This window comes from Xenopus laevis, chromosome 5L, assembly GCF_017654675.1.
Source record: "Xenopus laevis strain J_2021 chromosome 5L, Xenopus_laevis_v10.1, whole genome shotgun sequence".
Lineage (NCBI taxonomy): Eukaryota > Metazoa > Chordata > Amphibia > Anura > Pipidae > Xenopus > Xenopus laevis.
This window is the reverse complement of record NC_054379.1, coordinates 95,487,996-95,504,622: the sequence shown is the minus strand read 5'-3', so window position 1 is coordinate 95,504,622 and position 16,627 is coordinate 95,487,996. Positions and strand designations below refer to the sequence as shown.

Sequence of the window (16,627 nt, the reverse complement as noted above, 5' to 3'; positions counted from 1 at the left end):
GTGTCCTCATATTTTACAATAGGGGGTAAAGTCTTCCAGTGAGAGATCTAGGTAACATTACTAATTACCATTTAAATAATGTTTTAACTTTATATACAGATACATTTTATATGAATATTTTATTTTGTGTTGTTCTACATCTAACCATGAGATTAGAAAATAAAACTTACCATCAAGAGTTGTTCCTTCCCCAGTAAGTAATGAGCCAGCTCCAGATCTATAGAGTGCGGTTACAGAAAGGGAGTATGTGGTACTTGGGTCTAATCCCTTCAGTACTGCACTGGTTATATTTCCTTTGACTGTAACCTCTTTAGTTTCCCCTTCTCCAGATGGGTTGTAAGCTACAAGATACTGTAACACTTTTCCTGGTGCTGAATCCCAGGACAGTTTCAAACTGGAGGTTGTGGCATCAGAAACCCTCAGATTTCTTGGTTCTCCCAACACTGTAGAATAATTAACACCAAATATTAACCATATTTGTTATAAAAAATCTTAGATTGTTCAATAAATGGCCCATCACAGTGGTATGTTATGGTGAGATTTGGAAAGACTGGACATTTGCTATCCTAGAATAAATTTATGGACTGTTAAAATGTTTGCATATAATGTACGTGAGATCTTGTTATGAGTGGAGTTCAGGTGCAGTTACCGTCCTAGAGTAACTAATGAGATCTTTGCATTTATCTTCTAACTTATAAAATAATCTGATCAAAACGCATTGCTGCTGTTTGCAATTTAGCACCTACTAAGCAAATTTGTGCATAATATTTTACTACTATCTGTGCACGTTTAACCAATTGTTTTTTTTCCAGCTGCAAGTAATGTATAGGTGCTTTAAAATGAAAATTTTACATGAGCTCATCTCATGGAAATAAGAAGCTTCTTTTTTAAAAAGCTGTATGTACAAAGATTATTTAACATGATACAATCTAATAACTAGAAATTACCTTCTTCTGTGGCTCCATTTCCTGTCAAAGGTTTTCCAGGGCCTGAGCGATATTCTGGAATCACAGATACTTGGTACTTTGTATCAGGTGTGAGGTTCTGGAGTGTTATCACAGTCTCTTTTCGTGGGACTGTGATCTCTTTTCTGGCACCTCCTGCCACAGGTCGGTAGGCAATTCGGTACCTCAGTACATTTCCCGGAGCTGCTGACCAGCCAACTTTAAAACTATCAGTTGTTTCATCACTTACTCTCAAGTTTCTTGGCGGACCTGTTACTGTTTAAAAAAAACACACAGGAAAATGGTAAGGCTAATTGTATCAACATTCTTACATATTCACAAATATGACCAATGATAGTTCTTGATTCCTGACATAAAATAATGCCCAGAATGTACAGTCTAGAGGCATGGGTGGGGATCACCACTGACAAACAGGGTAAACATAAGGCTAGCCTATGTTTGCATTGATCTCAAGGTACAGTGAGGTAAAACCAAGTTTCCGTGTTGTTACTGCCTTTTACTTTGGCACATCAGGCAATACAGAAAATCTTCCTCCAAAAAATATTCATATACAGTAAATAAGCTGTACACCACCCAATAATCTGTGTTTTTCTGATCACTTCTGGTAATATAAAATATAAATATGAATTAGCATATAAGGTAAGCATACTCCACACTTATGGGGTTATTTATTAAAGGTCAAGTTTGTCAGATTGAGTTTTTCAGTGCCAAAAGCTCTAATTTTTAGAGGAAAAAAACTTGAATTTTTAGAGATTTATTAAGTCCCAAAGCAGCAAAAAATCTGAATCCAAAAATACTCAATTCCTGACAATTCTTTTCATAATTTTATCAAGATTTTCCCGAACTGAACTTTTTGATTTACTTTATTGATAAATATAGTAAAATTGTGGATGGGAGTTTGGTCGAGTTTGTTGTAATCAAATTATGAGAAAAATTCCAGTTTTAGTAAATAACTCCCTTAAACTCCATCATTTATATGTCTGGCTACAACATAGAAATCCCCCTTGTGTCTCTCAAGAGATTTTCAAATACATGCTTCAGAGCATTAGCAGGACAACAAAAACTAATGGAATTGCAGCAGCAGATAGGGCACTAGCTTCCCTACATTGGAGCTACCACCCTAGGGTGACCAAAGGCAGTGTTGAGGGCAGGCTTAAGTCTGTATTCTTTAGTATTCCTGGACCAATATTAGAGTGACTATTGTGACCATGTTTTAAAATTGTATGCAAACTTGTTGTGACCTAAGGGGGACCTATCTAAATGGAGTACAAAGATGGGGCTGAACCCAAACAGACCTATGAGTTAAGGCAAATAAATGATGTGTATTGTTTGTAGCAGCTGCTAAAAGCTTAGCAGCCAGTCAAAGCTATAGCGTAGGTTAGACTGAGTGCTTACGATTTCTCTTTGTGTTGTGTTCATATTGTATACCTAGGCCTATCTAGTACTCTGTCCATCTGTTCTGCCCACAGACCTTACAGACAGAGATGATATGGTATGGCCTTCTTTCTATTGTTCTGATCATTTGGCTTTTTTCACTTCCTCATTACCTGGCGACAGGGGGATGAAATATGCAAACCTGCCCAAACCCTGTACTGACCAATATACATAGAAAATGGATACCAGTCGCGATATCCATACACTTTGTTTCATATGATCTAATCTGTGCATGTATGACCACATTTAGACTGACACAATAACTAAACATTAAATAGCATTCCTTAGCTGATGATGATTGCAGTCCCTATAAACATGTTGTGCCACAAATCCTACAACATCCCACAATACAATTCTTCAAAAGTAACAAGACATTCTACAGTAAATGCACGAACAGAAGGATGGCACTCAGGTAAAAAACAGGTTTTTATTGCTGGGTACTGTGAAGATACATAGGCCTTACGAGTTTCGGGAACACCTTCCCTTAATTACATTCTACAGGGCAGCTGATACATAATGCTGCTCCATGAAGGAATGCAGAAGGCAAGCACAAGCATGGAATAGATTCAAGCTTTTGCAATGTGATTAATATAGCATTTTTCTTTTACGACTTTACTGTACTTACACTTGCCCTCAGCCACATTATGGGTTGTGCATTATGCATAGAATTCAGTAGGTTAGTTACCACTTTGTGATGCAAATATTATCCAAGTCTCATATAAAATCATCTATCTTTCTTGTTGGCCCTAAATGCAAAATATATATATCCAGAAAAATGTATGCATTTTAACTACATGTCGACCCTTACCATGAAGTATGGCACTTTTTAAAATTACAACTTCCATTAATAACCTCAGACTACTACTGGATATACATGTCCTGTGGATATTGGTAATTGTAGCTTTAGAATAGCCATTGCTTATTCACACAGACATAATATTGGTGGTCATGCAGCTGTTAGGAAATGCAAGTCTCAGCATTCCACAACAGCATTCAGCTGCAGAGGAAAGCTGGGAGTTGTAGTTGGCAACAGATGGTAGGTCATAAGTTTGACACCTCAAGTTTAAGCTTTATGAGATTGTATTTGCTGTTTTACAGCAGGCTTATGGAAATAATTACCTTTTTAACTGCCATAACTAACTGAAAAAAATGCATGTATTATGCACAATTACAGTTAAGTACTTTCTCACCCTTCCAATTTGTGTATTAGCAGCAGTCTCCCTTTAAGGCTTCAGAATAACAAGATGCTGCAGTTAAACTAACATTACGATAATACAGAATGCTGAAGCCTTGTGCCAGCACAGACAGACCATAATTTAGCATAACAGAGAAAAAACATCCCGCCCAGAGAGCATTTGATAGAACATTCTGAAAATCTGACTCACCTAAGATATTCAGTTCCATCTCCAAACACAGCTTTGTATAAAACACAGACTCTGAGTCACTTATTATACAATCCCATTTCATATCACTTTTTGCTGCCAAATATTTTAGCATTCAAAACAAAGGTGAAACCCCAGGACATATTTGCTTTTATGTTAATATGCCTTCATATGACTGTGGCAGTTGTCAAACTTTTGCAGCTCTAGCCCCACTTGAAGGTCCAAAATTTGATCAGCCCCTCTTGAAAGATATAAGGAAATATTCATCTATCAGCCATTCAGCCTTAGTTTCAAAAATATCTAGGCAGCTAATACATATTCACCTGAAATCTCACCCAAATTCGCCATCAAGCTAGGCATACAGGTGTATCTAGGAGAGCATTGGCCAATTCACCTATGTAAGTATGTGTATAGAAAAACGGATCCGCACACACTCGGGGAGTATCCACTTTTATTTAGCCAACAAACATCAACGTTTCGGGGGGGAAACACCAACCCTTCATCAGGATGAAGGGTGGGTGTTTCCCCCCCCCCCCGAAATGTTGATGTTTGGTGGCTATACACATACGTTGCTAAGGGACCCAGCCGGGTCTACGGAAGAAACGCACCATCAGTTGCCAGTTGCAGGATTGGTGAACTACAGGTGTGCAGTTGAAGAAATTACATTCAATTCACCCAAGTCTCACCCTAATTAGGCTTCAGACTTAACCCTTCTACTACTATCCCAAACCCTACAACAGACTACAGTGAATTGGGCATCAGCAGCAAAACAGCCTGTATGGCTCTGAAAGGGTTTTGATTAATGAAACTGCTACACTAACATTAACTGAAATTTAAACAGAAACTCTCAGCACCTGGAATCTCATTGTACCTGAATTGATTTGCACTTTTTTTTAAATTGCATTAACATTTACCAAAACCGCCAGTTCATTGAATGTGATGAAAGGATTATGAAAATGTTTACGTAGTTCTGCACCATGTCCTAAGCATGGCATCTAGAATACATTTATCAGCATGATTATTATTTGTGTTTTTGATGAATAAAGGAAACAGTAATTTTCTTGATATCCTGAAAAAAAGAGGGGGTATATGACAATATTTACCCATTATACTGGCACTGCCTTATTGGCAATCTGATGATGATTCATTGTGTGCGTTGCTAATATTTTGCTAATATAAACAATTAATTACCTTCTAAAGTCCTTTTTTCCCCATTTAATGGAGAACTCTCTCCTTCCTCATATTCTGCCAGGACAGCCACAGAGTAAGTAGTATTTGGAAGTAAATTCGAAAGAACTGTAGTAGTTTTTGGTGCTGGCACAGAAACAATGAATTCTTCACCTTCTCCAACAGCCACCTTATATTTAACAAGGTATGACAAAACATCCTCAGCCGCAGGTGACCAGTTCACACGGAAACTGCTGGATGTAACCTCAGAGAAAGCCAAATCTCTTGCAGTGGTCAAAGCTGTAAAAACAGTTACATAAAATCAATATGGCAAAACATAAAAATATTCAAAAGATAGAACTACAATCTAAACAAAAAGCGCTTATAATATTTACAAGAAAAACACATATACACACAATATGCATTTATATGAATAGCCACACATTCAAAAGCCTGTGGTTTAAGGTGGCCGGCATGGTTCAGTCCTGTATGGTATTTTACAGGCTGAATGTCCAGATACCATACAAGGTATGGCCACATTTGTATTATTTCAATTGTTTGGGCTCCTACACACTCCATCAAACATGATTGATGAACAGACCAAAAATGATGGTGCATAGATATTAGGTGGCATTGTCTGGCCAGCATACACATATCGGTTTGTGTAGTAAGGTTAAAGGCCATAAATAACAAGACACACTATTGAACTCCCATCAGACAGACATTTAATGTCATATAAACATGAGAGATTTGTAAGCATCATGTGTTGTTATAGGAATGTACCTAATCTGACCACACAACTATTTAAAAGCATATAGCTACATTGATAGCATTTGGTGTTTTAGTGTGTACTTACATTTACGTTTTATTGTTTGTAGCTCTTGTTCAATTCTAAGGCAGATAGACTGGGTTAGTTCAAAAGAAATTCTTTGAAAAGCATCAAAATCTTCCACTGTGTACACATGGGTGTCTGAAGGAGGAGAAGCAATAGCCTCCAGTTCAGTTCTTACTGCATCCTTCACACCAACTGCAAAAATCTCAACATCTGTATTTCGTAGTTTTACAGCTGGATCTTTAAAGGCATCTGATGACTTTCCATCGGTGATAAGAATCATGACTCTAGGAACATTTGATCTTGCTCCTTTACTTTCAACAAAGACCTTTTCTCTCACATAGGTCATTGCTTTGCCTGTGTTGGTAGAGCCTCCTCTATATGGAAAGGTATTCACAGCTTTGAGAATGTCATCAATTGAGTCATACCTGTTTAGGGTAAACTCTGTAAATGGATCTCTGCTGTATTGCACAAGGCTGATTTGTACTTTGTTAGGAGAAATATCAAAGCTTTTTACTAATACTTCAAGAAAGGCTCTGACTTTGGCAAAATTAGCAATACCAATACTGTAAGAGCCATCAACAAGCAAAACGACATCTGCTTTTATGTCGACACCACCGGAACATTCTAGTAAAAAAAAACATAAAAGACATATTGAGCTGCAATCCTATGTCTTATTCTACTGTTCCAATACACGTTTCATCAAAAAGGACTGCAGTTAATGTCAACTTATGACATTTTTTTTGTTTAATGTTCTGAAAAACAGTTTCCTACAGGAAGGCAAAGTTATTAAAGCCAACAACTTACCAACTCTAATTTTCACAGCCTGGGTTTTTTCCAGTGTTGAGATTGGCTCGCTTGCTGTGAGTCCTTTCATGGCATATAAATTTATTTGGTATTCTGTATCAGGGGAGAGATCTTTTACATTTATACTTGTAGTTTGAGGGCCAAGGTTTAGTGAATGTTGTTTACTTCCCGCTAGCATTGGAAGAAGCTGAATCCTGTAGCCTGTAATTTGGCTTGGCGATGGTCTCCAGGTGATCTTCATTGATTTGGAAGAAATTTCAGTGACAGTCAAATCTGAGGGAGGCTCAATAGCTAAAAGGAAAAATAAACTGGTTAGAACATCATAAATCATTGGAATTTCAAGGTAAAATAATACAGGCAGGAAGGAGTCACTGTAAATATTTATGTTTGGAGAATTTTTTTGCCTATTTTAGGCACACAGTAACAGTAAAAGCATTTATGCTAAGTGCAAAATTCAAACCAAATCATCATGTTTTTTACCCGCATTTCAGCATTTCTTCCCATAACTCAGGTTTAAAAGCAGCCACCTAATAAGTAGCATCCACTAAAAATGCAGCTAACACCAATATTGGCAAAAATGGCATCCACTATTTATATAAACTGCACACAAGGCACAGTTTCATAGTTTATATGACATTACTACTAATGCACCAATGAGCATGTGTCAATAATGGCATTAGCTTCCCATTAACATGGTGTAAATCAGTTGTGTCCATGGATGCAACCCACTAAGTGAACCCTTAAACTACAATAAGATCCAGTCTGAAAGCAGTTTCAGGGTACACTAGCTTCCCTGAATACAATTGTGTCACTGTTCATTAATGAAAAATACTAATCATCCCACAATTTAGTATCAAGCAACTATACCACAAGCAAGCTAAACAGGTGTGTAAAACATGTGCTCATATTACTACACAGCTTAGTAGTCCTCCATACATAACTTACCTTCTTCTCCACTAACAAGCTCACTTAGCTGCTCCTCAACTCCTGAGCAAACTTGAGTAATTATTTCATCTTGCACTTCCACAATGGAATCAAAATTAGCAACATTAAAAACATGTTTCAAGGAAGGCAGAGAACCTATTTGTTTTAGTTCTTTTGCATCTGCTGCTTTTATACCTGAAAAGACATATGAACATATATGTAAAATTTATGACGATTTAAAATAACTTTGTGACCATACAGCTAATGTGAAATACAATGTGCAACTTCCTCGGACAGCTAGTGACTTTACAAGGGGTTTGTGAGTAGACATCATCTAAAGTGTTTACATTTTGTTAGCCATCTGGTAATATCCTTTTAACTTACCAAGAGAAAATACTTCAACCCCTAAGCTACGCAGCTCCCTTGCTGGAATCTCCACTTCATCTTGAGATTTTCCATCAGTTATAATAATAGCAATTCTTGGAAATCCTTTTCTCGAGCCAGCAGATTTGACAAAGGAGTTCTTAATCAGGTAATCAAGGGCTTCACCTGAAATGAATTAATGCATCCTTTATGTTAATACATGTTGATTTATGTTTTATTACTGCTAACTAATAATGAAACCACCAGAGGCCACCAAAGATTGCTTCCCAATAAAAAAGGCAAGTAGCCTTTGGCCCATAGCTGTCATCCAAAAATCCCCTTTGGTGTGTGCCATAGGCCTAACGTATTCAGTATTCTATTATTCTGTTTATACAGTGGTTTGGGTAAAGACAGTTTAATTTAATTAAGGTAATAAAGTTATACAATCAATTATAACAAGGAAAAGAACAAAACAAGTTGCCAAGAAGAAATTAACCCACATACCTGTCATAGTATTGCCTCCCTTGTAAGGTATTCTTTTAATGGCTGCTACTAATTCCTCCTTCTTGTAATAACTGTTCAGGTTAAACTCAGTCCTAGTGTCAGAACTATACTGCACAACACCAACTCTGGCCTTGTCTTCCCCAATATCAAAAGCTGACACCAGAGAAACCATGAAATCGAGAATATATTTGAAGTTGTTTCTTCCAACACTCCATGATCCATCCACAAGGAAAACTACATCAGCAACAGCACTAAAAGAGCAGCCTAAGATTGAAACAAAATAGGTATTTGGCTTTATACCCTGCACCACAAAAAAAACCAAAATGTTCCCACTGAATTCTGTTTAGAACAGGGAAATATCTATGCTTGTTATATTTTATGTATGCATGAAAAGAGAAAAGCTGTGATATGGAGAGTTTTTTTTTGCTACTCCCACCCAAGTAATGTCATATCATGTACCACAAAATGCTGGGCCATACCACCTTTTGGCTTTTTTAGTGAATTAATGGCATTAAAAATAGGAGAAAGCTTTGGGAGATGATAATGATGCTTTTGGAAACAATGACACCTTAGTAACCTTAGTAACAGGCTAAAACTGCAAACTGAGTCAATAGCACCAGAAAAGATACTAGTGGAAAAGCCAAATAAAATCTACATTAACCAACTAATACTTCCAATAGACAATCTAAAATGTAAAAACGGGGACATAATAGACAGTATTACTTACGTGCTGATTTACTTGTCTCAAGTTTAGGCTCTTCAAGTGTCACTCGACCACCTGTTTGAACTTAAAATCAAAATTCTATGATTATTTAGTATACCCTTCTTTTTTATTAACAAAGGTTAAGTCAAGTTATTGTTCACGAGTGCAGATGTTAGGCTTTAAAAAATTGAAAAGTGAATATAAATCATTATCTGTGCAGTTTGAAGCTCATTAAATGGCAATATACTGTATTTGCTGCTGATTCCTGTAATGTATTGTCTTATTATTCACAGCCAAGAGCATTTAACTCCAAGAAAATGACATAGCTTAATCAAAGTGGACTAATATGTTGTGTTTTGTTAATGAAAAGATAATTTAAAGTAACTTTGCAGTTTAAATAGTGTCAATGTTTGACAATTAGTCAAGATCTGCAGATCTTGGGACTGGGGCCAGTTGTAGCTTATTTATAAAACTTTGAATTTGATTAAAATATTTGATTCTGACAAATTTTTCCCTACCCATTGAAAAATTGTATTAGTCTTCTAAATTATATTTAAAAGATGATAAAAGTAATATTTTATTACATCTTCCCTACAAATTCAACTAAAACATTTTACAACATTGAAATTAGGCAATGGCAATTGTTAAATTGTATCAAAACAGTATATCAGTTACTAAATCTAGTTCACTTATTTAGAAACTGGTTTTACTTCAATGTTTCAGTCTTTTGATAGAGAGAGCTATCTTTCTCCTTCTTTCTGTACATAACAAAACAGTTCATCGCATTCTGTACATGGTTGGGACAGGCAGCTTATAGTTATTTGTGGGTTTAATTGATATAAACGGATTAATATGGTTGTAATTAATATCTGACAAAGTCAGAGGGCATAGTATTTGTATCAGTTGTACTGATGTTTATCGATAAATGAATGAAGGGAATCCCTAATTAATCATTATGTAAAACATAATGTTCCTAGGCAATCATTTATTAATTTACTATTCACCTGGGAAAGTGTTACATTATCTCGGGTAACTGATGGTTCTCTCTCAAGTACTTACTTGTAAGTTGGCCGAACACAGGTAAACTTTCCTCAAATTCATCATATGCAATTGCTGTCACAACATATTCCTTATCTGGTACAAGTTCAGTAAGTATGGTTTGCGTAGCAGAAGCTGGAAGATCTAGTTCTTTTGCTGGTCCATCTGCAAGGCATTATCACAACGCAGATTTCAGAGATTTATGGAAGAATAAAAGTTCAGATTTGTTTTCAGCTATGTTTACTACCTACTTAGCAATCAAAGAAATCTCATATGCTAGGCTGTTTTGATGTGCCGCCCAGTTAACAAAATAAATCCGTTTGTTTGAAATACTGAACAGGAAGTTCTAGCATTCTGTAGTATAACTTATGTTGCCATTTATTTCAATTCATTAATTAGAAAAGTGTGCCCATAACAACCCCAGATGCCCAGTGAGTTAATGCTCCTTAAATCAGCTTGTGTAATGAGAAAGAACTGAACCTGGAAAATAAAGCCAGAGACTATTCTGAGGAAAGGGTTGCACACCAAAAATTCATACATATTTTTGGGCACAAAGGCTGAACATTCTGTTTTAGATGGATAAAACTGATTAGCTTTACTTAGACATGTTCAAGTGAGTGGGAAGTAATGATGTAAGTAGGCTTGTAATCTGTCAGAATGTCATAAAACTTCCTTCCTTCCTAAGATTCCCAAGGATTCCCAGAAACCTTTTATCATTTAAACTAAAGACCCCTGTTCAGTCATAACTTTCCTTACAGCTTCCATTATGCTGGTCCTCTAATTCCCTCTGTCCCAGGGTTAAGTAAGTAATAAGTGCCCCTCTCTGGAGTCCACTGTATGTGTCTCAATAACCCTGTAGCTTGCAATTTTGTTGCCCTATGACTTTGCTACACAGAGGTTGCGCCAAAGAAACCCTGAAAGGCAAGCTTTGTCTAAATGAGGGGAAATATTATATGAGGCATAGGACTGTGGGGAAGAAGAACAGCAGTCAAATGCCATAAAAAGTAATTATAACAATGTTATAATGGGGTTCTGTTTCACTAAAATAAGATCAGAAATTCTATTTTCATAACCTAAATTCTTTCAAACTTGCTAGTGTTGAAAAAATGCTATTTATATATGTATGCATTTATAGTACTATGATATGGTTTTTATGATAAAAAAAGATTTTAATATATAACCTACCAATTGTAGGGACGATTGTAATCTTGTAACCCTTTATTCTTTCGGCCGGCCTTTGCCATGACATTCGAACTGTGTTTTCATTTACTATTTCAAAATTTAAGTCTGATGGTGGACCAACTGAAATAAAATGTTGAGAAGTTAAATTAGTACAGTATTTTTATAAAAGTTATTGCACCTACTAATGCACATGCAGGAACAATCCCTTTTCTGGCACTGTTATAGAAGGTACTACCTTTAAGGTAATCTGGGCTGTGTGCCATTTATTCTGTGATATTAAACAATGCAGGAAGATGTAGATTTTAGATCAAGGGATCTGCTTACTAAGGGTCGTTATGGAACTATGGATGAAAGCCTGATATGGCAGTGCTTTGATATATCTAAAATATTGACATAAGGGGGGTTGACTCCAATAGTGGACCTCACCTCAGGATTTAACCTTGTTTCAGGAACTGGGCTGGTTTGATTTACTAGGGACAACTGTAAGTTACAACACACTGATGCTAAATTATCTTCAAATTGACCAATATATATACATGTTGGGGATTTTTTTTTAAATTTTATTGACTGGCTTTTTAAAAATATTTTGTGGTGAAGCACAGCAAAGGGGAAAAGGGAACTTTCTAAATACAAAAAAGTGGTGTATTCCAATGTAGTATATAGGAGGGATAGTGGGAAACCCTCTAAGAAATGTTAAAAAGTCCTCCACATGGCTCAGTCTGTAGGAAAGTCAATAAAGACAGCACCAATGTTTGCAATGGTGCTTTAAAAATCATTCCTACATCCTACAAGAGCTATTTTGGATATGTTTGGATTTCTTATTAAATTTACATTGCCCTTTAGTAAACAGACTTCCATAAAATGGCTTAAGAGCCTTGCCTTGCAGACACAGAGGCCAGGGATCAATGTTTATAAAGACATCCTTGGGTGCAATAACTCACACATTTATACAAACCACAAAAAGCAAACATTGGTACAAAATAACATAAAGCAAAGCTTACAAAGCATAGCTTTGCAACAATTTATTTCCAACATCATGACAGCATGCTGTTGGAGAAAAATTACAAGTGGAGCTGACAAAATGACAATTATACAAATTACAGTGCACAACACAAAACAGTCACATCTTGAATTGCTACATCATTAAAGAATGACTAGCAAAATCAAGCACATTAAGAAACAACACATTTAATTAAATATATAATCACAGAATGTAATCAGATTTCTCATTTAACATTTACAAATATTTGTACATGCTTAGTGTAGATCATGCCAAAATATAACAACCTGCTTACAATCAGACTAAACTCTGCTGAGCAAGATAGCTGAATGCTACCAGATATCTGGCTTGTGTAATAGCGCTAGCATTGTTTCTGCATGTTGTGATTATATCTAAAATATTCTGCCTCTTCCAATAATGGCTACGCATATTAGAAATAAGCCATGAGTTCAGTGACCAAATATATAATGCTAGCTGAATAATACAGGTCATGAAACACAAAAAAATTATTCTAATATCCTTTACCATCTTTAGTGGAGGTACTATTTATTATACATTCTTTATGGGTACTATTTGTAATACAAGAGTGTGCACATTTGGAAAAGTAAAGATAAAAGAAATTGACATACTCTTGTATTTAAAGGTGACAAATCTATAGTCTAACTATAACTTTAATTTTCCAGTTAAAGGTTATAATGTTTTAAATTTGACTTCTTTAGTGAGTGTGCCAAGCACATTTACACAAGCCACAATAGTAACATAAACATATAAATAATATTTTTGCAGCAGGTACACACATTCCATACTAAAAACAGCATTTTGATATCAAAATGCAAGTATGGCCTATTCACAAAACACTGGTTAATGAAAAGACGAAATCAGAGCATGTTGATGAACATTTTTTTAGAATGTTGCGAGCAAACAGTGAAAAGGACACTTTACCCCACATGGAACTGCAAAATTAAAAAAATAAAAGTTTTGATGACAGAGATGATTGAACAAAACACAAAAGGAGATAACTGGCATGGGATCTATTTCATGGCATCATGCAAGATACATGAAATCTTCATTTGTTTGAGCTCTCCAAAATGAACACAATCCTCCATGTACAGATTGCATTGCACACAGACTTGTTGTGTCTTATTTTATAATGATATTCACTTTTGCTTAGTAATAGAAAATGTGGTCATCATAAACATATACAGTAGTATGGTCTTTTTTTCTAGATTATGACGGGTTCTACAAGAGTTTATTCATATGTTGATAAATGAATTTAACATTTCCATATGTGAATTGGCAGTTGCAGGAAAATTAAATGCTATGCTCATACTATGTATTCAACATATTGTAATAGGTGTATCCTAGTTATATGTTATTTTATATGTTATATTTACTATATGTCTCTCTTCAAAATGCTAGGGCCTCTTGGTTATAGTTAGTTGACTAATTTCCAGCTAACTGCATATAGGGTTCAAGGCTTTGATTAGAAGCCACAAATAGTTTACCTACGAGTAGCTTATTTTACCCTTGCCTAAAAGACATTTTTTTAATATAAATATTGGCAATTATTAAATTAAGACTAAAGTAAGACTAAAAGCTGTAGCTCACTGGCCTACTAGTTCCCTCCTGTAGTCAATTGCATTTTGTGTATCTTTGTGTGTAGCAGGTTTTACAATCATTTCCAATTAGTGGTCCCAAATGGTTTTAAGAGATGCTCTTACCGGCTGTCGTTTAACAACACCAGAGAAGCTGAAAATGTTCCCTCAAACAAAAAATTGGTATGTTATAGATGGGCATTTTCTAAACAAATTCTCAATATGCCTTCATTTTTATCTTGTATTTTTTTATTATTAGTGTTTACATTCTGGTTATTTCCAACTGAAGTTGCTATCTGGTTGCTGGGGTCAGTGACCCTGTTAACCAATACAAAGTTTTTTTTTATTTCTTACATTTCTATGCGGGACCCCTCCTAATCATCTTCCTTAAATCAGGGCAATTCTGGATGTTCTCAGCACAATTATCAAAAGGCACTTTTTTATATATAAAGATATATAAGCACTTTAAATAATAGTTACTGTACTTATGCATGTACAAGGATATCACATGCTTACTTATAACGACAATCAGTAAATTTTTTTTTTTCAAGCTGTTAGTGAGATTTAAAGATGCATAAACATGCATGGAGAGGTTTAAGTTATAGATAACAGGGCATTGTCTATAGCTGGCAAATAGACAATTAAATAAAGAATATCATTATAAAATACTATTTCGGTTGCAATGGCTCAGGACAAATTTAATGCAAAGGCAGACACAACTGACCTGTGCATGCTTCGATAAGGTATCAGTACATGGTAAAGAGGTGGCACCAACCTGGACAGTAATTTGACCTGTTGCTGAAGAAGGCTTGGGCTTTAACTTATGTTGAACAGTAGAAGCCCAACTTGGTAAGCTCCAAAACATCGAATTCGAAGAAAAGGTTGATTGTGGGGAAAAGGCTTTTCTGAATTTTCTGAAAAATTTGTAAACCCGTTCGAGAGCATATGAATTTTTTCTTCATATCTTTTCCAGCAAATTTCCCATCAGGTAAGACTCCTCCAAAACCTCATTGTTCCAGTTGCAATGTATGAATTCAGTATATTGTGTGTATGAGCATTGCTCAAACGGAAGAAAAAGGTTACACGCTTCCCTTGAGATGTTTGTAACTGAAGGTCACTAATAATATTGGAGGTGGAAAAAGAAGTTTCAAACAAAACTAAAGTACCCATAGTGGGATTTACATGTTTGCCCTTCAATATATTGTGAAACATCATGTCCCGTATTTACCACTGATGTTTATTCATCTTGAGCATCTGGAGACCAAAAATACTTGAGAATTTTTGGACCCAAAGTAAAGAGGAAAAATAAACAAACTTGTCCCCATCTAAATACACAAGACATTGAAAGACAAAGCTTGCCTATTCAAACTGGCATGTTGAGCTGAAGTAAACAAAGAGGAAAATCAAAACAAGCAAAGGCAATAGTTTTGTATTAGAAAGATGACAGGAAAGTGCAGGAATGGGATCTATTATACAGAATGCTTGGAACCTGGGGGTTTCCAGATAAGGGGTCTTTCCATGATTTGGATCAACATACCTTAAACGGATACTGTCATGGGAAAACATGTTTTTTCCAAAAGGCATCAGTTAATAGTGCTGTTCCAGAAGAATTCAGCACTGAAATCCATTTCTCAAAGAGCAAACAGTTTTTTTTATATTCAGTTTTGAAATCTGACATGGGGTTAGACATATTGTCAGTTTCCCAGCTGCCCCAGTTATGTGACTTGTGCCTGCACTTTAGGATGGAACTGCTTTCTGGCAGGCTGTTATTTTTCCTACTTAATGTAACTGAATCAGTCTCAGTGGGACTTGGCTTTTACTATTGAGTGCTGTTCTTAGATCTTCGAGGGAGTTGTTATCTCGTGTTAGGGAGCTATTATCTGGTTACCTTCCCATTGTTCTTTTGTTAGGCTGCTGGGGGGGGAGGGAGGGAGGGGGTGATATCACTCCAACTTGCAGTACAGCAGTAAAGAGTGATTGAAGTTTATCAGAGCACAAGTCACAAAAACATGTTTTCCCATAACAGTATCCCTTTAATGGTCAATTGAAAAACCTGAAACTTTAAATATGCCCAATAAAATTGTTTGCCACAAATATGGATTTATGCAGCATTTTTAGGATCAATACAGGTACTGTTTTATTTATTATTTTTTTTAAAAATGAGAATTATTTTCTTATTATTTGGGGATGGCTTTCTGTTAATTTGGAGTTTTCTGGATAAGGGATCCCATACCTGTACGACATACAATTTATTTCATATTTTAGCACACATTAATGGGCAGATCTGTCAAAGGTCGAGATGAAGTTTCAAAGTGAAAAACTTCGAATTTCAAGCTATTTTTTGTGTACTTCAAATAGTCATACTTCGATTCGAATTTGAAAAAACGTCGAAATTCGAAGGCCGAATTTTTTTGAAGTACTGTCTCTTTAAAACTTTGACTTCGACCATTCTCCACCTAAAAGCTGCCGAAGTTCTGCTTTAGCCTATGGGGGACCTCCTACAACCTGTGTGGAGGCAATTGGGGGAGATCGAAGGTTGAAGTTAAAAAAAACTTTGAATCGAAGTATGATCGTACGATTCGAAGTATGATTGTACGATTCGAAGTTGGCCAAATTCGGGCCACTTCGACCCCAAAAAACCTTCGACCTCCATTTGATTGATCTTTTTGAATTCGAAGTTCGAAGTTTTTTTAACTTCGACCTTTGATAAATATGCCCCTAATTATTTAGT

At 35.8% G+C, this 16,627-nt stretch overlaps 1 protein-coding gene across 4 annotated transcripts in view; it reads right to left on the bottom strand.

The window, feature by feature from the left end:
• The window catches only part of col12a1.L (collagen, type XII, alpha 1 L homeolog), a 140,065-nt gene that overhangs the window by 110,239 nt on the left and 13,199 nt on the right, over positions 1–16,627 (bottom strand). For 3 of the 4 annotated variants that reach the window (XM_018240582.2, XM_018240580.2, XM_041563117.1), the window contains exons 3-13: positions 11,305–11,421; positions 10,141–10,284; positions 9,106–9,165; positions 8,379–8,642; positions 7,896–8,060; positions 7,533–7,706; positions 6,588–6,878; positions 5,805–6,407; positions 4,973–5,248; positions 948–1,220; positions 171–443 (exon numbers count right to left, since the gene is read on the bottom strand). The exons of the other annotated variant lie outside the window; for it this stretch is intronic. In XM_018240582.2, coding sequence (XP_018096071.1) covers positions 171–443; positions 948–1,220; positions 4,973–5,248; positions 5,805–6,407; positions 6,588–6,878; positions 7,533–7,706; positions 7,896–8,060; positions 8,379–8,642; positions 9,106–9,165; positions 10,141–10,284; positions 11,305–11,421 — 2,640 coding nt within the window. The remainder of the gene's footprint in view (positions 1–170; positions 444–947; positions 1,221–4,972; positions 5,249–5,804; positions 6,408–6,587; positions 6,879–7,532; positions 7,707–7,895; positions 8,061–8,378; positions 8,643–9,105; positions 9,166–10,140; positions 10,285–11,304; positions 11,422–16,627) is intronic. 4 annotated transcript variants of the gene reach the window in all.